This window comes from Monopterus albus, unplaced genomic scaffold (assembly GCF_001952655.1).
Source record: "Monopterus albus unplaced genomic scaffold, M_albus_1.0 scaffold7.1, whole genome shotgun sequence".
Lineage (NCBI taxonomy): Eukaryota > Metazoa > Chordata > Actinopteri > Synbranchiformes > Synbranchidae > Monopterus > Monopterus albus.
The window spans coordinates 1787426-1808731 of record NW_018127887.1 but is presented as its reverse complement, the minus strand read 5'-3'; the positions used below and the strand labels follow the sequence as shown (position 1 = coordinate 1808731).

Genomic DNA, 21306 nt, shown 5'->3' with positions numbered 1-21306 from the left:
GAGACCAAGCTCTCCGTCTGGAAAACAGCATCTTTCCCTTCGCTCAGCTCCTCCTCTCCTCCCTCTCGGCATCGCTCCCACGCTCCAGAGCTCAGCCTTCAGCTCCCCGGATCCACCCAAATTCTCCAGAGGTACAGCCTGTTTGTGTTGCGCGTGTGTGTATTCAATGAAGCCTGCATGTGTGCGAGCACTTGACACTGTCCTCAGTACTTTCCGTGTGTTCATCTCTCTCTCTCTCTCTCTCTCTCTGCAGCTGAAGTGGGCGTGTGGAGCCTCTGACCCTCTCTCGCCCACTCTCTTTCTCTCCCTCTTTGCTGCAGCTACTTGGGGCTATGGATGGACTGCGTTTACCTCCACTCATCGAGGAGGCTGTGGACTCTACAGGTCTGTGCAGCAGTTTTGTCCGTGTGTGTTTATCTGCGATGCTGCGCTGTTGGATGTTGTGTGACTATTTTTAGCCCAGCACTACAGAACAGACGTGCTCAGCCTAAAAGGTAGAGGGGTCGATGTTTATCTGTGTTAAGAGGGAATGTTTGCTCCTGAAGTGAGGGATTGGATTGGGGTGGGGGCGCACCGAGCAGGCAGAGCTGGAGAGAGGTGGTCAGGTGGTAGGAAGTGGTCAGATTATTGTAGAAGAACTGACAGACCGACTGACGAGTGGGCTTTGCTGTACGCTATGGCAACTGTGGGCATCTGATGGAGGCTACGCGCTGCCAGGTAACGCATAGCTCTGGCAGCCAGAGGCAGGATAAAAGTGTAGTTATTAGTCCAGGTTGTGTTAGGTATGTTGCATATGCTACTTTGAGGCTGACTGAGAGCTGATGCAATGTGGACTCATGCAGTGTTTGGTGTTATTTTAGTTCAGCTTTGAATCTTTTTATGCTTTATGCTTAGATTGCTTCCAGCTGTAGAAGACTTTGCGTACAGTCTTTGCGTTCAGTTAAGCTTCCTCGATAACTGTATTCCAATGAATGTTGCTGTGCGCCCTTTGGCACAATGCGTCTCTTAATTATAATTTTTTAGCACATCAGTACTGTGCGCAGCTGTTCGGAGAAGAATGTGGGAATTTTTTTTTAGTATCTGTGTGTCCCAACAAGGAAGGAGTGTGTGTTTTCTGTGTGTTTTGAATGGCAGCACTGTGTGAGACATTGCTAGGAGGATGTTTATTGGTGTGGAGGAGCTCAGAGGTCAAGAGCCCTTTGACCAGTGGCCCACCTGACTTCCTTATCTTGTATAGTTCTGCCCTAAAAACTGCACGTATTTGGTGGATGTTTCATAAAGGCCCTTGGTCTGCAAACTTAGCTGTAGACTTATTAAAACACCACTTCCAATTTTTAAGCAAATAATTTACTTTATTATATTTGCTATGCTGAAGCTTGCATGTTGACTAACATAACATAGATGCTGTCTCAGGAGAAATTATTCCTCCCTAATAAGAATGTTCCTGTTATCTTAACTCTGGGGACCTCTTTCCTTTTATCACATCCTGAGGCATGCTGGAAATACAGTGTCCGCAGTAGTAATGGAAGGAGTCGTTTTACATAACATACACTTAGTATTCTACATGGGTTAAAACGTACCTATTCTGTCCTGGCTGGAGTCAGTTTCAGCTAGAGATCAGTCAGGGTTCCTAAAAAAATGTGACTTTTTTCTGAGCACTATTTATTTTTTAGGCCTTTTTTTCTTTTCCAATCAATTTTCATCCTTGTTGTGGATAAATTCCACACTGCACTGGAAGAAATGCTTTTAAAATCATCTGCCACAAATACCAACAGGGAATACAGATGCTTTCACACGAAGATGCTTCCACTGATCTACACAACTTAATCAGTGTGTAATTTAACATTTTCAAGCTGTTTGTTCAGCCAGCCTTGCAACCATCAATCATCACATTGTTACTCTCACTTACACAAGTCACTGACCATCTCCTTTCTCTGCTTTCTCACTCAATATCTGTTACCCTCCTCTGCTCTCTTCAACACCTACACACCCTCCAACACACAGACATGCATGTACGTGCAAACTCATAAACTTTTGCACCTGCATGACACTTCTGCCCACACAACATTTCTCTCTTCTCCTTTCCCTTTCCCTCCTCTCTTCTCCAGTATCGTGCTGTGAAATTCACATCAGCGGTTATACTCCCCTAGGGTGCACAAGCAGGACTTCTCTCGGCTCTCTGGAACTAATAAAGAGTAAATTGACACATTTTGTAGATATGGGAGCTGCAGAGACCTTTGAGAAAAACAACAAGTTGAAATTCTCACACCAGTGTTTAATATGCCCTGTCATAGGGTTTAATGAAAACAGGCCTTGCATGCTTTTCCACCCTTGAGCATTCTGGCTCCTGTTCTCTCAGCCCTGAGACCCAACACTGTGACTTGTCTCACTGCAACACCTTATTCCCATTTTCCCTCATCAGACTTTAGTGCTTTTCAGCCACTCCCTGACAAAACATCTTTTTTTTTTAAATTCTTTTGTAATGCAAAAATACTTAAAACCTACCAAACTGAGAAACTTCATGAACTGGTGCAGCTGCAGTTTATTGTTTGGATTTATCTTAACTTTTCCTCTCCATCGCACAAACGCTCAGCATTGTCAACCTATCATTAGCGTACCCTCTCTCTCTCCCACTGAGTCTTTATCCTTTTTGGATTTGGCAGCTACATGGTGTGCTGTCCTCTGTGATTTAAGTGTTGTAAAGCCTTCCAGAGAGATTGCTTTCAGGTGGGAGGCACTGATTTGTGATCAAATGGATTATTACAGCATCAGTTGTTTTTCATGCTTTGTTCTCTTTCACTATTCACATCCCTTAATGGAATAGCTAAACAAGCACATGCATACTGCACCATCATGCACAAATCCCTATAAAAACAGATTGCCTGAATCAATCACCCACACTATGTAAACACTGATGCAGGTTTTGTGCATGCTCATCTAATGAGGCCAAATTATAGTACATTCTGTGATGCTTTTCTATTCCGTTGACCCACTTTCTCTTATTTCCCTTTGAAAGTGCAAACATAGATTTTCCATTTAAATAACAGAGCAACTCAAGTAAGTCATTTATTTCTTGAATGCTTGTGGTCCCTTTTTCTTTTTGTCTTCTTCTGCTGCCGTTGTTCCTCGACCCTCCCTGGACATTTTAAGCTCAAAGCACAGAGAGAAAGAGACAAGCTCACACTAACCTCATGAGACCTCCACCCCTGTAGCTCACTTACACTACCTTATGTCACATAATCATACGTTGATGACTTGACTGTGTGGGCTTCATGCAGGTGTACCTGGTGAGATCACTTAGGCTTTTCCGTGGGAAAAGCAAAGGTTTCCACTGTAAACAAAACTGTGGACAAAAGACTGAATTACTACTGTGATGACTTCCCATGTGTTGAAGCGCTGGGTTGTTGGTGTGCAGAGGTCACGATGGAGAGCAGAGGTGGGAACTAACTTGAGTTTTACTTTACTTCAGGCGCTGTGAAAGGTTGTGGTCATTTGAAGCTTTTGGGTCAACATTTTTAACCAATATATTGGTCTTGTCTTTCATACTGAAGAAACATGTCACCCAGTGTGGTGCTGTGTTTCACTGATGTGTTTTTAATCATTTATGAATAACAATGGAGGTCTATGGCACAGACGAATGACACACATTAACTGTGAGCACTGAAAATAGCCTTTAAGGCTTTAGACCAGAAGTGTGTTCTCGTTATTTTATGTTAATTATTTTAGGTATATTTAAAGTTAAAATTGTTTAATAATCTCAGACATATATTAATATGGGGTGGGGTTCAATTAGGTTTGCACAGAAACAGCTGGTAGAAATGTCCTTAACAGAGCTGCTTTTTACTTTATACTTTGACTCGGCTACATTTCAGAGCCTGTAGTTTTTACTTTTACTCAAGTAAAGTCTTTTTTTTAACACAGGTATCTATGCTTCTACTTGACTAACGAGTGTGTGTACTTTGCCATCTCTGACAGAGGAATGAATGTATGTCAAGTCTTCAGGCCTTATGTGGAAGGGAGCAGCTCGAGTGCCGTGAGGCCACTTCTGAACTCTTTCTCCTTTCTTGCATCTTTCTTGTTGCCTTGCTCTCCATCCCTGTTTTGCTCTTACACAGTCTCCCTTTCCTTACTCCATAATATGTGTTGCTGAGGAAATGTACCAGTGCAGGGGAAAGGCTAGAGCATAGGTGCTAGGCGGGCTTCAAAGCTGGGGTAGGAGGGGGTGGTGTGCATTATGCATGGCCTCCTACACAACGCACAAAGATCCCAGGCATACACACAAATACTGAACACATCCAGTTCAAACATGGCAGACTTGTGTGATCCTGTGCATTTGTTTAGACTCACCTGGCGATGTTCTTGAAGATCGTACAACACAGTGTAAACCTTTTTGCCCACTTAGTGCAGAGCCACACATAGGTACAAGTACAGTACATGAGCTTGCAGAGGTGTTTACATATACTGTATATTCTCTACACACATTTATACACAGAATCACAAAAGTGCTGTGCATGGTTGCACACATGCTAACAACCACCTGTCTGCTCAGTCTCATTTTCAGGCTTGGTTCAGCACAAGGCACCCATCACACCACACCTGTACACAGCCTCCAGCTCCTGTATCCGGAAGCTGTCGTTTCTTCTCACGGCTTATTGACTCCAGATGTACCTCTCAATACCGTGAAATGAGATATTTAACTAGCAGCCACAGGGACAGAATAGCACAGACCTATTAGCTACATAGAGAATTGATCTTAAAAATGTTTTGGATCATATTTTGAATCATATTACACCTGACTGCATAAGGCCTTATGAACACTGACTCTAAAGGAAGGTGAAATGACAACTTGTTTACCATATTGTTGTCTACTCTATCACATTGATTAATCGATTTTCCATTTTTGCTGCATATCTAATATGCAGAACTAATATATGTATAGTAGAACTGTTACTCAAACTGCAGAATCACACAGATTATTTTATGGAAATAAGCTTTTCTGTGGTGCCAGGTTAAAGCAGCATCCACCTGTCTCCTAGAATGCATCTGTTTGCTAAAATCCTCAATCTACTTCACCATTTTGCAAAGCGCAAATTTTATTACACTGTTGATTCCATCACCGAACACCAAAGCAGAAGCAAAAAAGGACTTGTGTTGTGACATTAATGTTTAAATTTAATCTCAGACAGCTATTTCAAGAAGCTGACAAAGAACACCCTGTCTGCTTGTCGCCTCTATTCTAAAGTGGCACAGCGTTTGTTCTGACATACTCAGTGTGATTTGCTGCAGTGTGATTACGAAAGAATGCGCTGTGGCTAGATAAAGCTGTCCTCACCCTGGAGCTGTAACACTGCTTCTGAGATGACTCTCCTGCCCATTCCTACTCTTAAATGCACGCAGCATTCATGTCTAAAGCAGTCCCAGCATGACTAAACACTAGCACGGTGCCAAGGATGTGATGGAGTGATCACAGGTATCACTGCAGCTGAGTCTGCTGCACAATGTGTTTGACATTCACTCACAAGGTGAGGTGATAAAGCGCCTCTGAGGAGTGAAATGATTTAACAAGCTGTTGGGGAAAGCTAAGAAGGCAGACTTACTAAGAGCACTGTAAAAATAGCCGGGGCGGTTGTGTGAGTGGTAGCTGATTGTCACATGTTTAGAGATACTATAATTATTTTGAAAAGGTGCCATCAAAGGAAGTTAAAGAAAGTTGAGAAAGGTTTTCTTTCTCACTACATCTGTCCAATATTCAACAAACTGCATAATAATTTTTCATTCCCCAATATAAGTAAATAAAAGCATAAAAGAATACTTGTTGTACTGTATTTTTTTTTTACTGTAATCTGAACACTTTATAATTTTGATCAGCTATAGTGTCCCTTGGAGGACACTTTGGATAATGCAAAGCCAAAGAGCACAGTACAATACAATATAATACAATACCACATAAATAGCCCAAGTTTTCCAAGTTATTATACCCTGAGCTAGACATTCTGAACGATTCAGATGTGAATGATATTCAGTGGGAAGCCTTTTGTCTCTTGATGGCCTTTAGATGCCTCTGGCTGTACAAGCAGCTCCATCACTCTCATTGCCACACAGTTCCAGCGCTCTTCTTTATGACTAACTCATTACCCCAGCATCAAATTTTAATGACAAAATAGCCCAGTGCTCATGAAACCTATGAGACGTGACAGAATAAAGCTGCAGCTAATGTCATGCAGTATCGTAAAAATATTGCTGCATGCTCTTGGTTTTGATGGAAATACTTACATCTTGTGAGGCGAACAACGAGGCAGAGAAATAATTACCGCAAGAAAAGTGAACATCCCTTGAGCCAAGATTACACCGGTGAGCATCACTCTTAATTAGGTAGATCTTTAGTTAATGCTTTGCTCTGAACCCTACTGCACCTTTTTCTTGTCATGTCTCACTGTTCCTGTCTGTCAGCAAACACCATTTGCTTTCCTCTCCCATATTCACACTGCTTTCTGAGTACAAACAGCAATTTTGAGGCACTTGTAGACCTCTCAAGCATGAATGTGTGGTGTAGCACATCAGTTTACTTCAGAGATGGACTTGATCCTGGAGGGTGTGTAATTGAGAAATGAGAATGACGTGAAATGCATGTTATTTAAGCAGAATTTCCAATAATGACACTGAAATGATTTACTTTACCTTTAAAACTACTGCTGAGAACAAACCACTGCTGTCAGTATAATTTCCATTAAGCTCTGGCCTTTATTTCCTCATTGCAAATCTCATCTGACTAAGTGGAAATACTGGGGTTGAGAATTTATTGTCATGTTGGTGTGCTGTAGATTGGTAGCTTGCAAAGTAGCTTTCCCAACACTGATCATATGTAATGTCTGATTAGACTTTACAGGCCCACATTGACAACAACAGCTCCCAACCTAGCTCAGGCTGTCTACAAGGATACGGAGAGCCTCCACAAAAAATTCACAGGGGAAAAAAAACAGTAAACAATCGTGGAATGTGGAATAATATGTGAAAAATGTGTGCTTGTTTTTGTCACATGTCTCTTACTATGAGTGGTAGTTTGTGTTGTTATGAACTTTGAAGTGCATTGCTGTGCGGTGAGTCATGGTGCTTGCTTCAGCACACTGCCCCCCTGCCCCCCTGCCCTTTCTCTCTGCATTGTGTCAGCTCTCTCCCTCCACCTACTGGTTGAAAATGAAAATCCACAGTGCAGATAGAGGAATGTAAAACAAAGTAGTGCCTGTGTCTTACAAATCTGAATCAGTTGTCATTGGCATGAGTTGCATATTAATGCTTTCACTTGACATCTACGTAGAATCTAACCTTTGGCACACTTGACAGTTTTCGGCAAATAATCTGAAGCATTCTTCCCCAAGTGAATGATTTTTCTGTTTCTTTTCTATCACAGTCTCAGCTCTAATCTCCAGAGGGGGTTGTCTGTTATGTTACATGTTTAAATTTGTGTTAAATTATGATGCAAAGGTTGAACAGAGGCTTTTGTTCAATGAACTCAGTGCCACTTTAATCACAAGATGGTGCTGTTGATTAAAAACAGTCACAATGTGCGCTATATTTAAAGCATGACTGCATTTGGATGAAGACAGAGAGGTTTGTCACCTGCCCATCTCTCTTCCTCTCTCTCCCTATCCAATATCACTTTCTAATATCACTGTCATCTTTCCATCAGATGACCCGTGTGATCTGAAAGCTGAGAGCAGCCCCACCATGGACAACGAGATAACAGCCAAGGAGAGAGGAGTCTTGGAGGAGAACAATGAGAAGGAGCAGATGGACCAGGAGAGAGCTCAGGAGGAGGAGGGGGATGAGAAGAAGATGAAGGAGGAGGAAGGAGAAGGAGAAGAGAAGGGGAAGAAGGAGCAGGAGCCACTGACAGAGGAGCAGGAGCTGGAGCAGTTGAGGGCCCAGGTGCTGCAGCTGCTGCTGGAACTGGAGGATGCTAGGGAGACCTCCAACAAACACCAGGAGAGCTTCCATGAGCTGCAAGGTAAGACTGCTGGAACTGAAAGAAAATTGCAACATGCAAGCTGAAATTTACCAAGTGAGATGTTTTCCACTTGTGTTAATTTTGGCCCAATTAACTCTTCAAATAAAAAAAAAATCTTGCACCCCAGGCTTGAGAATGTATGTTCTATTTGTAGGTGACAATTATTTGTGAAACATGATGTTGCCAAATTGTTTTTGTGAAGCTGTTTTTTTCTTTTTTTGCTACAAAATAGTTGTTGCACCCAGGTTTCTTAAGTCTACGTTTCCCACATCTCTACAGTGTAGGTGGTGAGTAAAAATCTACCTAGACAAAACCAGATTAAGGAACAATGGAATTTTCTTTTACTCTCCAGTGAATATATCAATGAGGAAAACAAGTCTAAAAACACAGTGCAATGAAATGTGTACGAACCTTTTGCCATCTGCACTGTCTTTACGAAACACCTTGAGTTTTGTTGTAAAATGTCATGAATTCCTGTATGGGAGATCTCAACATTTATTATCTGTTATTTCAGATCAACCACATTTCCACTTCACTGCATCTCAGCGATTGTTTACATTTCCACAATTCTTTACGCGTGATGGTGCACTCCTACCCCAAGACATCTCTTCTTCATCACCGTCTATCAAAATACACAGAAATATAAATGTTTATATTTGGTCACTGATGCTAAATGGAGCTCCACATCATACCTTAGAAATGATGAACTTAATGTTCAGGGACTCAAGCAGTGAGTGACACTGTAGGTATGGGGCTACAGTGAGCTCAGTGTGTGTGTGTGCATATTTATGAGTGACTGCTTGTAACTGTGAGCTCAGTTGTTTGGCGGCAGCGGAGGCATTCCTCAGACAACTGTGTGCATGCTGAGGGAAGCTTCCAGACTAGAGGTCATGAAATTCACTCTTCATCCACTCCCACTGGGAACAGTCAGCTGTTTAGGCTGATGGCAGCTGTTGAGGAGTATAGCATTAGAGGTGGTGGTGGTAGGTCCACACTGTGCATGAACAGAGAATGACATAAAATGAGGGGTAAGTAAAGATCAAGTATATACAGTATCTATGGCTATGAATGATTATTGATGCAACATGCCAGTCCCACCACAGCCACCAGTTAAACTAGTTGCAATATGTTGCAAGCAGGAAACATGGGTCAAAGTTTGGGATGATCTGAAAACAGAACATGAGAAATACTCAGAATGACACTGCGGCCAAAAGTCAGAGAAGGTAAAGCTGATTCAAAATTCTAAAACATTTCTTTCAAGATACAATATTTCTGGATATTGGATTCCCCATGACATTTGATGCTAGTGACTTTCCACATTTAAAACTAAAGGCTAAGAGCCTACAGTCACACTAGTGTGTCTCTATGTTAAACCCCTTTTAATGAAATGTTAACCATGTTCATCATCATCATAGTTTAGTATGTTAGCCTGCTAAAGTACAGCTGCATCAGTTAAGAGATGGATTAATTTTGTATGCATTTGGCCATAAAACAAAATATTGGACTAATTAAAAGTTTGAAGTGATAGAGGCACCAGAGGAATGGCCGGGGAATCACCAAAATCAATAAGCATCATCCTCTGTGGATCACAAATGTCTGTAAATTAGATTTACCTTTTAAAAATGTAAACTCTAAATACCTCCATGACTAGTTAGTAGATAGCCCTAGTAGTAAATAAGAACATGTATATTTTTATTATAATTTTTAAATTGTAATTTCAATGAGTTCCACTGATTAATGCAACAGAAGTTGCCTGGCATGACACATACCAGCAGGGACCAAAAATAAATAGAAAGTTAAAAATAGCCGCAAACCAAAAGCTGTGAAAATAGCAGCCAAAATAATTGGCTTGATTTTGTTATGCTGTCCTTAAAAGTTAGGAGATTCACTGTCCAATAAAACTAATATTTATGAATTTATAAACTAACATTTTAAATGTATGGTCCTGCTCGGATTGTATTTAAAACAGACACACAAAATGGTTTGTGTAATTCAGTCATGCTTCAAGGTGGAACAGCTTATCAAGTTGCCATTTTTCTATTAACCTAAACCGACACGTTCCTCTTATCCCCCGACCCACTCCTGATCTCTTCTCTCCTCACCTCACCTCTCCACCAGGTCTGTTGGAGGATGAGCGTCTGGCCAGTGCCCATCAGGCTGAAGCCTTTACCCGCCAGATCCAGAATCTACAAGGTAACAAAATCATAGCACACAGACAATAATAATAAGTTTTCAGTTAAATCTATCAGCAACTGAAACGGGAGGAATAACCAAAAATCCAAATCAGATATTGCATCCTACATTTTTAGATGAGGTCAATGCTGAGTTTGTGGTGTAAGCTGCCAATAAAGAACAGTTTGTTAGCATGAATCAACCTAGCCCCCACCTTGCATGGATTTCAACTCTGTCGGCAGCTGTCTACTGAAAAGTCTCAGTGCTGTGTAAGCAGAGTGGGCTGTAATTGAGTAGAACATGTTAAATGCTTGCAATTATTTGGCTAATTGATTTGGGGGCAATGTCTCTTTTGTGGCCAATTTTTTTCTGAGAAGGAGTGAATGAAATACATCTCAGTGTTAATACAGTATCACCAACAAAACGGGGTATTGGCTGTGAATACGAGAGGAAGTCAAATGAATAAAGAAAAGAAAAGAGGTACATACATATTAGAGTAAAACAGTTGCTGAATGAGTTAATACTGTTATTATAGCAGTGACCTTGTAATTTATTGCTCTTGTTGTTATTGTGAGAGGTACAGAATGTTTTATTTCCTGAAAATATTACAGTAAAACATCTGTTACCATCAGTTACATCAGCTCCTCTTCCAAAAGGTTTCCCACACATAAGGCATCCACATACACGCACACAAGAACACGCCACCCACACAAACACATCCAGGCCTACGGTTGTCGTACACACACCACACACACACACACAGTACTGTATACACCCCATACTGATACTGCATTCTCACCCACACATAACTCATAAAGAAAACCTAAAGTTCTCCTGCTCCTCTTTTTCTCCCCACAGCCCAGCTGCGCTCTGTGCAGGAGGAGATGGATAGCCTGGAGGAGGAGAAGGAGAGCGAGCTGGCCGAGGCCCAGGAGGAGCTGCGTGCCGCTCATGAGGAGGTGCTCCTCCTGCAGCAGGCCGCAGAGGAGGCGGCAGCAGAGCGGGAAAATGACATTGCCACACTGCAGGAAGAGCTATGTCGCCGGCGTGCCGAGCTGCAGCGCCTCAGCGAGGAGACCCAGGAGTATGAGCTCGAGATCACCACACTAAGGGCCGAGATCAACATGAAGAGCCAGCGCAGGGAGGCTGAGAGGAGAGAGGGTGAGGGATGCGGAGAATGGAGTTGATGATCTAGATGGATGAATGTCATAAAAGAAGGATGGATGACTAAAGGAAGGTGGTTTCAGTAAAAACACATACCTGCCCCTCCCATACTGTACAAGTGTTTTACTTATACTACATCAGAGTTCAAATACAATAAGTCTTTGTTTTATACGTCATCTTCACACCTTATGTAAACAGTTATCAGGGAGAATGGTGCACTAAAACACTGGAATTTATCCAGCTTACTATTAGTGCCAGTAGATGACGATTAGTTTTTGTGGCTGCTATTATGAAAACAAAGCACGATGTGGTGGATGTTCTTTTTGCATGCTTGCAGTTGTTTGTGTCCCCTTACTTTGAAATGGCAAAAAGAGCAAAACAAATATTATTTTTTTCATTAACATAACATTTAATGCACATTCTGCTAGTGCAAATGTCCCTTCATCCACAGAAGTAACACAAATAGTCAGGGAGTGGATATGAAGAAAGTTCCAGTAAAATAATGAAAATCATATCAGTGTAAAGGTTTATATCATATCAGCATCCTGCAGTCAAAAACATAAAACATTTTGGATATTTAAAACATTTTAAATGTGAGTGCTACAAAGGGAGCGGTGTGTGTATGTGTGTGTCATTTAGGATAACAGGGACGTGAAGTCATGAGTGGGAGGGACACGCACTTCCAACCTATGACATCACTGCTCAGCTCTGCAGCTGAGCCTCCGGTGGGACTGAGGGAGAAGAGGAGTTCCCATTATCTAATTGTCATGCTCTTTTATGAAAACATCATCCACAGTGTGGGTGTTTTGTACTGGAGTCTAATTGGCTGCTGGCTGTAGCTCCATATTTAACAGGCATATTAACTCCCACCAACATGGGCAATAAGTGCACTTCTCAAAATGTCGAACTGTTCCTTTAATATATTTTATATATGTTGTAATGTACACTGCCCAGCCACTTTAAAAGTCAGGCTTGTACAATTGTTCACACTTCAGTGCAACACTGCTGCCTTAGCATCTGTGTTTATGAAGCTCAAAATGTTTCAGTTTTTGGCGACATTGTCATAAATGTAGAAATTCAACTATATGTTTATTATTGTGGTCATGGTTAAAGGTGTTGTACTGGACTACATTATATTCAGAGGTGTTTCTATATTTTTGTCCTCCCCAGCTACATACATGAGAGGGTCAGAATATTATAAACACAGATGCTAAGGCAGCAGTGTTGCACTGAAGTGCGTGCAATTGCACAGGTGTGACTATTAAAGTTTAGGGGCAGTGTAGTCAAAATCTCAAGTGGTAAGATTGACGATGAGCTGACCTTCATCCTTATTTATTATCTTCATCTCTGACCTTCCTTCTGTTAGGTGATGTGGACCTGCTGAAGGAAGAGTGTCGTATGCTGAGAGAGGAGTGTCAGGCCCTAAAGGAGGACAACAGACGCCTCTCAGAGAGGCTGCAGCTGCTGCAGAGACAGAGGACATGGTGAGAGGTCAATCACCGCTCACTCATCAGCTGCGCTTACCAGATCAACTGGAGGGGACACCCTCTGGAATACATCCCCTCGTCACAGCCATTTGTCTCGTTTAGAAAATACTGGCCAACTGTTTAATCACTGCAGTAAATTTGTAATATCATATCAGGGATTACACATAAGTGCTGAGACTGTTGCTTCAATAATTGAATGGTTTAATAATGTTAAATTAATCACCATTTTTGAGACTGAGACTTCTGGGACTCAGCACATTTGGAGGCCATTTTTGAGCTTTCAGATATTTCAGTTAACAGAAAAAGTATACTGCATTCTTTGCCAATACCCCTTTTCATCTTCCTCACAGCTCCAGTGTCTACCTGTCACTGAAAGAGGAAGATGCAGGGGAGGGCACAGAGGAGAAGGCGATGGAGACAGGCTCGGAGGAGGTCATGACTGAGAGCTACATGACCATAGTCCAGTCTGAGAACTGTCGCCTGGTGGACGCCTCCATCCAGAAGAACATTTCATTTGATGGGAAGCCTGTGACACCAACCAGCTGGAACGGAGGCATTGGGGAGATCTTCTCCCTGAGGGACCAGCTAAAACAGGCCGAGGAGAAGGCCTTACAGGTTCAGAGAGAGGTATGATGCCTTAGCGTCTTAGCAGTACCTCCGGAGTTGACTAGAAATATGAGTAAAACATGGGCACATGTGGGTCAAAGATAATTCTTCTTTTGGGTGCATCCAGTTCAGCTCAACAACTCTCCTTGACCTTTGTCCTCCAGTGTGATGGTCTGAAGATGGAGTTGCAGGAGCTGCAGGTATTGTATGACAGCAGTCAGAGGGAGAGAGCAGAGCTGGAGGAGGAGCTGCAGCGCTGCAAGGCGGAGCTGGAGAAGCTGTCCGGGGGTGCTCAGGTGAGGGACAGACATGAATAACCTTACACAGTTGATATCAGAAGAAAGAAAACTGATTTAAATGCTGATCTATGCTCTAGGACATTTCAGTCACCTCTGGCATCCTGGACTGGAGACTCCTACTGGATCTGTTGAGCAAACTGTCTTGTTTCTCACTTCATTTATTTCAAGATTAAGCTGAACTCAAGCTAGCTCAGGGACTTTCCAGACCACATTTCGTCTCAATTAAAAACTTTTTTCTTTGCACCCGCGCTGTCAGCTAACACATAACATACATCATATCACACCTACTGTATTCTGTCTCCCACTTCTTTGTGTCTCATACTGTGGCTAGTATCATATGTTTTGATATGAACTGACTTGGCCTGTCAGCCCATATCAGTATTTATTCTGTGCTTTGGGCGGGGGAGCCTTTGCCCCCTATTGTGTCTGTGTCTTAACCTCTCTGTGACAGCAATGCTTTAATGCTGTTGTTGGACAAAAACACTAAATTAACAAATACGGCATTAAGCAAAGAATGCCTATGTTACCACTGGATCCTATGTACAGTGCAGTAGGCTTCAGACATTTTTCAGTAGAAACAAAGTAATTAAAGGACCTTTGCGCCTTTCAATTTTTAAATGCTTTCTTCCTACCTTGAGACCTATTAATTTTAATTTTGGATTTTAATAAGATGCTGTATGAACTTGCAGTGAAATGAAAGGTGTCTGAAGTAGTTAATATTTGCAGTTAGTAGTATGTCAAGTTTTACATTAGTCACAGTTTCACTATTGCACAAATTTGTGCCGTCAAGTTCTTGTCATTTCAGACAGTGGTTGCATGCATTGTATGTACACTGCCAGTCAGACGTTTGAACACACTTTCTCAGTGAATTGAATGGGAAAGTATTAAAAGTTAAATAAAAAAACACAGGAACTGTGTTTTGTCTACAACAGCCATGATGAGATGCCTGCCTTGTGTCAAACTGTCAACCTGTGCCTGTCTCCGATGCTGTCCTTGTTCTCTGAATGTCCATGTCCGCTCAGCCTGTTTAATATCAAAAACAAATGAACTATAAAATGAGGATAGAGAGACAAAAATACTGCCGTATGAAACATTCATGCTGCATGTGTTTCTTTTATCCTGTCACTATAACATCACACACTGCTAATAAATGTCACACAGGACTGCTCACACATATTCACATTGAGTTGACGTGTATATCACCATAAGGTTATGCATAATTTCTTTAATAGGAAATATACATCAGTCTACCACAACCCTTCCTGCTTGAATCACAGCCATGTCACACATTTAATTTAGCGATTTTTGTTTTGGTGGTCTGTTTATGTTGTTGTCATGCCCTTTTTTTATCTGTGTGTTTATTATTTGGCTAATTCAACCCATCTGTCCGTTCACCTTCATCCCCACGGTCCTTGTGTTTGCTTTTATTCCCCTCTTAGAGATTCATCCATCCATCTGAGCACCCTGTTCTCTCCATCCCCTTCATAGGAATGATTGTTATAGTGGCTGTGATCTGGTGCTGGTTGTCGGAGCTGGCGTCCCAGAGAGCAAGGTATGGGAAGAGCCTATCTCTGATGTGTAGTGCTGTGTATCGATCTTAAACACAGATTCACCAAAAAAACAAAACAAAGCATTTTCTCACTTACCTATAGTTGTTCTGCCAGTGCTACAATAGCACAAGAGTAAATGATGTGCTTTTGTTATTTTGGTGAACCCACCCTTTAAGACTAGTTATTGGGGATCTTTATTGCTTAGGATTCATTTGGTTGTTATGGGAGGGTCTGAACTAACAAACACGACAATATACTGTATCTGTATGTTGTAGGTGTAGGTGGACATGGGACGGGTGGGCAGTTTGGCAACAATTTCCATGAATTACAGTGAATAATTCATTTACGGGAATAGGTCAACATTTTGTGATTATACAGTTACTTGTTTTCTTGCCAAAAAAAGATTGAGAAGGTTGATACTGCTCTTATATTTGGATTGGAAAATATAAAACTACAGCCAGCAGCTGGTTAGCCTAGCTTAGCATAAAGACTGAACAGAGGGGGAATGTGGAACTACCCTCACATCTGAAGCACTGTAATTTTGTTTTTCTAATTGACACACAAACTTAAATTTAGGACCAATCATTTGTGGTCTTGGTAATAGTTAAGAGCTACTGTAACCGTTGGCCAAACACGGTTACATCGCCAATCTTTCATTGTCACCACAACCAGAGAGACCACAAACCACAAATTTTAAATTTTGGACAGAGCAAGGCGGGTGGTTTCCTCGTGCTTCGGTTTTTATGTTAAGCTAGTCTAACAGCACCCTAGCTCCACCTCTACTGTATATTTAACAATATTCTCATCTCATTCTCTATCAGAATCAAAATAAACATCCAGAATTTCCTAATGTCAAACTTCTTCTACTTTCGGCTGTTCTCGTTAGGGGTCGCCACAGCAAATCATCTGTTTATTTCCTAAAGTCAAACAATTAATTTAAAAGCTCTGTGTGGTTGGTTTATGTCCTCTGCTGCCTCTGACACACTTCTTTTCCTTTCTTCCCTCAGGGGAGTGAGGTAGGTTGGAACTCCATTTTGACTATCACTGCAGCCACAGCAGTGCTACTAATGATGACTAGCTTGTTGAGAGCTCTGGTGCGATGTTGATTGGATGGGCAACAACTGCACAGGGACAGATATCTCCTCCAGACCAGCTATTGTTCTATCCTGCCATGTCTGTAGAATGAACTGGAATGTTCCTAAATATGGTAGAGCTGACAACTGCATAGTAGAAAATGTATGGAAATTTCTTTAGCTCTAATGAGAAGGTACTTCTTGCACACACTGATGGAGAATGATGTGCTCAGTCTCATCTTACTGGTGTGTTTGATGAAGAGACTACCATGATGCTATGATGAAGAGTTGACCTGCAGAGAGCCCACATGAGGATCGATCTCACTCCACTAAATGTATGCAAGTGCTGTTTCATTCCTCCTCTGTATCTGTGAATATTGTTTTCTCTCCTTCAGCTAACAGTGTAATGAAATGAGGGGTTTGATTATTAATGAGCACCAGATGGTTCAATTTATTGAACCATTATTTATTTATTTGTTTGTTTAAATATTGGTTACCTCTGGTAATAACAGCAAACGCGGAGTCTGGACACACTGAAAACCTTGACACATACATATTCCCTTCAAATGTTAAGAGAAAGAGCAGCTTGCATTTTTGATACTGAGTTGTTGACTATCAGTTACTCCCCACTCCTCCATGCTAAAAGCATTATAAAGCACAATTACTGCAAAACTGTATTAGAAGTCACAAAATCTTTATGACTTAACATCAGTCTACCATATTTACCAGCCTGCAAGTGTTATTCTGTCCTTCCCAATATTAGGCATCATTTGATCCACTGTAAACACCAATGATATGCTATTACTAGGCGACAATGTGACTAACTAAACAGCTGTTCCTCCAGGAATATGTATAAAACTGACGTTTAACCTGATGTCATACCTGGTAGGTGGAAAGTTTTCCAGTGTGCTTTGCTTCAGGCTCTGTCTCTTCTGCCTGCCCTCAGTGTCACCTTTAATTAGGTAGTTAACCACGAATACCAGAAAGTATTTCTGGTAAGCAGTATTTCTGATTAATCTTGCCTGCTCATGAACCTGAACTCTTACGCAAAAAAGTTGCATTGCTACATTTACAGTATGGTTGTTGTTTTGCTATGTACAAGTACAAATATCCCAGTAACCTTAGGAGCAAATTCTGGGATGTTTTCTTACATTGCAACTAGATATGGGTTTCAGTGTGGAGAAATAAACTTTTCTCTCTCCAGCAGGATTTATATATCTTGCTTTTTCCAAGTGTATTGCTATAAGATTTAGCCTATGGTGACTGCAGGATTGTTAAAGGTACACAGTGTGAGAATGGTGAATGTTGGTGTTCACTTGTTTACAGATAAACTGCAGATAAACATCTAATAGGTCACACCTACGTGAGGGATCAGGGTTAGTTGTTTGTGAGGGCATTTTAGAAACAAAATATGTAAATAAGAAGGTTGTTTGTCCAAACATTGATTAAAGTACAAAAAATACATGTATACGTGGAAGGACTATTGTTTACATTTGTGAATTTTTTTGTGTGTGAAAATCTTTTAGGACTAAAAAAGCATGCTAAATGCATAGAAGCACAGTATATGATTTATGTTGGTTATGTTGATTGTTACTTTGTATTTCATGTAAATAGATGTGACATATAGTACTATGGGAGAGACATTTCTTAAATCCATTTGTACTAGCTTTGTAGAAAGTTTATTCTATTTTGAAAGAGCATCGTATATTTGATAGCCAAAGTATATGTTATGTAAATGTTTATTTATGGTGACATTATTCAGAAGACCTACTAGCATCGCTAATCATTTTTAGAACATCTAATGTATGTTCAAGAGTATTGTAGCCATCGCATGCATTTAGATTGCATTTGACCTTAGTTGCTAGAAAGCAATATGACTCCTGGGTTTTCCAGTTAGTTAAAATTCACTGATGTATTGGAACCTTTCCTGCAACATTTGGTATTAAACAGGACCTTGATAAGCACCATCTAACCAATGTTATTTGTCTGTATGATCACTTGCTAAGAAAATAATGTGCCACTGGACTGCAAATGTTGTCACTGTCGATTTAAAATAATCATCTTGCAATAGAAATTTAATTTTCATAGGCTGAAACAGCACATATGAATGTTGTCTGATTCAGGCCGTTATCATTATTTCTGAGGTTATTTCATGAATATGAACTTTATCTTAGTTTTGCAGACTTCTATATTGCACAGTGTTTCTCAGCTTGCTGCTTTACATATTGATGGCATTGTTGTTTCCAATTTAGTTGTGGCTATTTTGTTACCTGGAGGTCTATTTTGTACTGTAAATGACTTGAGAGAGTAAATATACCTGCCCCACATGGTGTCTGAGAGCTTTCTTTTCTTGCGAGGTAGCCTCAGCAGCTGTCACAGTCACGGGATTTAAGGTATCAAGGAATCCCATTCATGAAATCACCAGCACTCAATCTGAGTGAGAACCTTCTCTTTGTTGGCATCATGTTACAGGGATTGTACAGATATTAATAACCTTCACTCCAGAGACATGACATAAGCTCACAGATGGTAGGAAGTGATGTGTTAACGTTCTGATGAGGCATCTAAACTATAGTCATTACTCCACTGCCATGACTCATGGTTTACTAAGTTTAAGTGCAGCTAATTATCTAAAAGTAACCTGGATGTGCACCTTCATGAAGAATTAGCCATGGGGTACAGTTGGCATAAACCTTCAATTAACCTCTTTCTGTCACTTTAGGTTTGAGTTAAATTAGCTAACCTAAACCTGCAAATATTCCCAACAGATTCTGAATCAGGTTCTTGATTCATTCTGAAATGAAAAGTGTCTTAAAAGTAAAAGATATGTTTAGGATAATTTACAGGTATGAGTACAGTTTAAAAAATAGACTAAATATGGGCAGGTAGTGGGTGAAACTAACTAATTAACTAACTAATAAGCAGCTTCTTCAAATGTTAGATCCAAAACACCAGAAAAATCTAATCAGCTGCCTTGGCCTCAAGCCTATCTGTCCAGCAACTTCACCCCAAATCCTTTTATAAATATTTAATATATTGCGCTGACAGGCTAACGGGGATTAATTAAAATGGTGGCGGTTGACTGACAGAGCAGCCATGGGCAGTCTCTGAGATATTATGTCAAGCGAACACTGTTCAGGTTAACAGATTTGGTTTTCAGTGTACTTATTCACATATACTTCCTATGAACAGTTAGACACAGGCACAGAAATATGTTTTTTTTATTTTAGTGATAATTTAAGAAATACTATTTAACTAAGGTTTCAAACTGTGACAAATGTAAATGCAATTGAGCTTTCTAATGATTTAGTTTGAGCATAAAAACTTAAGACACTTTTGTGACATTATTCTTCGTAAGAGACATTTTCTTTGCAGTAAAAAATAATTATGTGTCACACATGAAAAAAATGCTTTTATGGAAACATAATAAATTGTATTGCTTCGTTATTGTTAGCCTTACTTCCAAGGGCTGAACTGTCCCACAGTAGAGACAGCACAGTTTTTACTTGTTACTGGAGAATATTCTGGTGCATGGTTTGAGTGGAGCATAAAATTATCCTGCAATGCCAAGGTCTTACTGTAACTATCCAAGGTGTTCCAGGAGAATAGCAGAGAGGAGTAAAGCTCTAAACCCAAGGGACAATTTGTTCCCACCACAAGTGACGTAAAAACTCTGTTTTGCTGGGAGCAAATCAAATTCACTGTGTAAAGGATTGTGAAAGTGAGACCACTGAGATGACCTGCGATTTGTGGGTTGCTCTGACAATTGATACAAGTGGAAAGTGGCTTAAATCTAGGGCGTGTGTAATTACAGTATGTAGAGTAGCTTATTAATAAACTGTTAAAAATGGTTTAAAATGAATACAAAAAATCTTTAGGGTATCTTATTATATGGTGAGAGATCACCAAGGGGACTCCTGGCTGCTCCAGACTATCCTAAGAATGCTTTTCGCATGTGTCATGGTTAATCTTACCTCCCACTACTTCATCCAGGCTGGTACTGGCATGTGGTGTCAGTGGCTGCTGAGTCACGACGCCATGACAGCTCCTAAACCTGCAGAGAAAACAGTACTCCTTGGTACTGAAGCATTTTGTATAAAGATCATCTGTTTTTCTACACTGCTGCCCCTGTCTATATACAGCTTTCAATAAGTGAATGTTGTCACTGATCAAACTGAAGCTGGTTAATGTCTGCCCTTTTTTTTGCTTGAAGAGAAACCAAATCGTGTGGAAAGACCATTTAAAGGTGCATATTGCAATTTCAAAAAATATTTTATTATTAATTTTGTGAGTTAACTGTGAATATTCACTGTTTTTTGTTGGTGACATGGCTGAACACATTCCCAGCATTATATTTAAATACATACCACTGTTGGATGGTGCAGAAAGATAATACGAGAACCTAGATAAACAACTTCGTTTAACATCAAGAATGTTCCTGCAGCCCTCCCAAAGCTTGTACTGACCTTTGTCTGTCTACGTGGACATGCACTGCACTCAGGGGGTGACAGATAGCTGATACAGTCTGTACAGACCTAACGCAGTTGCTTCGTTTTTACCAGGATGACCTCATCCTTTAAAGTGTTTCTCTCTCCGGGCGTCAGTGAGAGATTTTTATGTGTGCAACCTGACTTTTCTCATTATTATACTTTGTACACTAACAGCTTATTTGGACACTTCTCGCTTTCTTTTCATAGCGCAATTGTTCAGTCACTTGGATCCTGGGAATGACACAGATTCGCAACTATCTTAAGTCCCAGCCCCCATGCGCCCAAATAGGAGCGCCTAAAATAAGGAGCATGCCACAACAGTTGCGCTGGTGGGGTCTGACCAATCACTGCCCCATTCTCTCCGTAAACCGACCCCCATTATCCTTATGCATTAACAAATAGACTATGATCACAGAGGCCGAGTGACGTGGCCCGGGGTCCTTTATAAACCCATCTCTTT

General features: G+C 40.8%; 1 protein-coding gene and 1 long non-coding RNA gene across 5 annotated transcripts; one reads left to right on the top strand and one right to left on the bottom strand.

The window, feature by feature from the left end:
• On the top strand, positions 1–18683 carry LOC109974784 (coiled-coil domain-containing protein 136-like). Of its 4 annotated transcripts, none has more exons than XM_020625177.1 (10): positions 1–131; positions 254–384; positions 7688–8005; positions 10124–10198; positions 11036–11338; positions 12708–12825; positions 13179–13455; positions 13599–13730; positions 15173–15285; positions 16291–16386. In XM_020625177.1, exons 2-10 carry the CDS (start codon positions 333–335, stop codon positions 16301–16303), a joined length of 1401 nt encoding a protein of 466 aa, XP_020480833.1. In that variant the 5' UTR covers positions 1–131; positions 254–332; the 3' UTR covers positions 16304–16386. The 4 variants fall into 4 exon arrangements, 3 of the variants coding, with proteins under 3 accessions (XP_020480833.1, XP_020480839.1, XP_020480848.1); XR_002277024.1 differs by having other exon boundaries at positions 2–131; positions 15222–15285; positions 16291–16317; XM_020625183.1 differs by lacking the exon at positions 15173–15285 and having other exon boundaries at positions 16291–18683.
• LOC109974801 (uncharacterized) lies at positions 13695–21150 on the bottom strand. The gene is made up of 3 exons (XR_002277025.1): positions 20823–21150; positions 20331–20410; positions 13695–13752 (listed from the first exon to the last, which is right to left on the bottom strand). It is a non-coding gene; the product is annotated as an uncharacterized LOC109974801 (long non-coding RNA).
• Positions 21151–21306: the final 156 nt, after the last annotated feature.

Excerpts from the sequence above, each read along its gene's own strand:
- LOC109974784 (XM_020625177.1), top strand. The coding sequence starts at position 333 with ATGGATGGACTGCGTTTACCTCCACTCATCGAGGAGGCTGTGGACTCT. Across the intron at positions 385-7,687 it reads GGAGGCTGTGGACTCTACAG|ATGACCCGTGTGATCTGAAA; the intron begins GTCTGTGCAGCA and ends TCTTTCCATCAG. Across the intron at positions 8,006-10,123 it reads GAGCTTCCATGAGCTGCAAG|GTCTGTTGGAGGATGAGCGT; the intron begins GTAAGACTGCTG and ends CCTCTCCACCAG.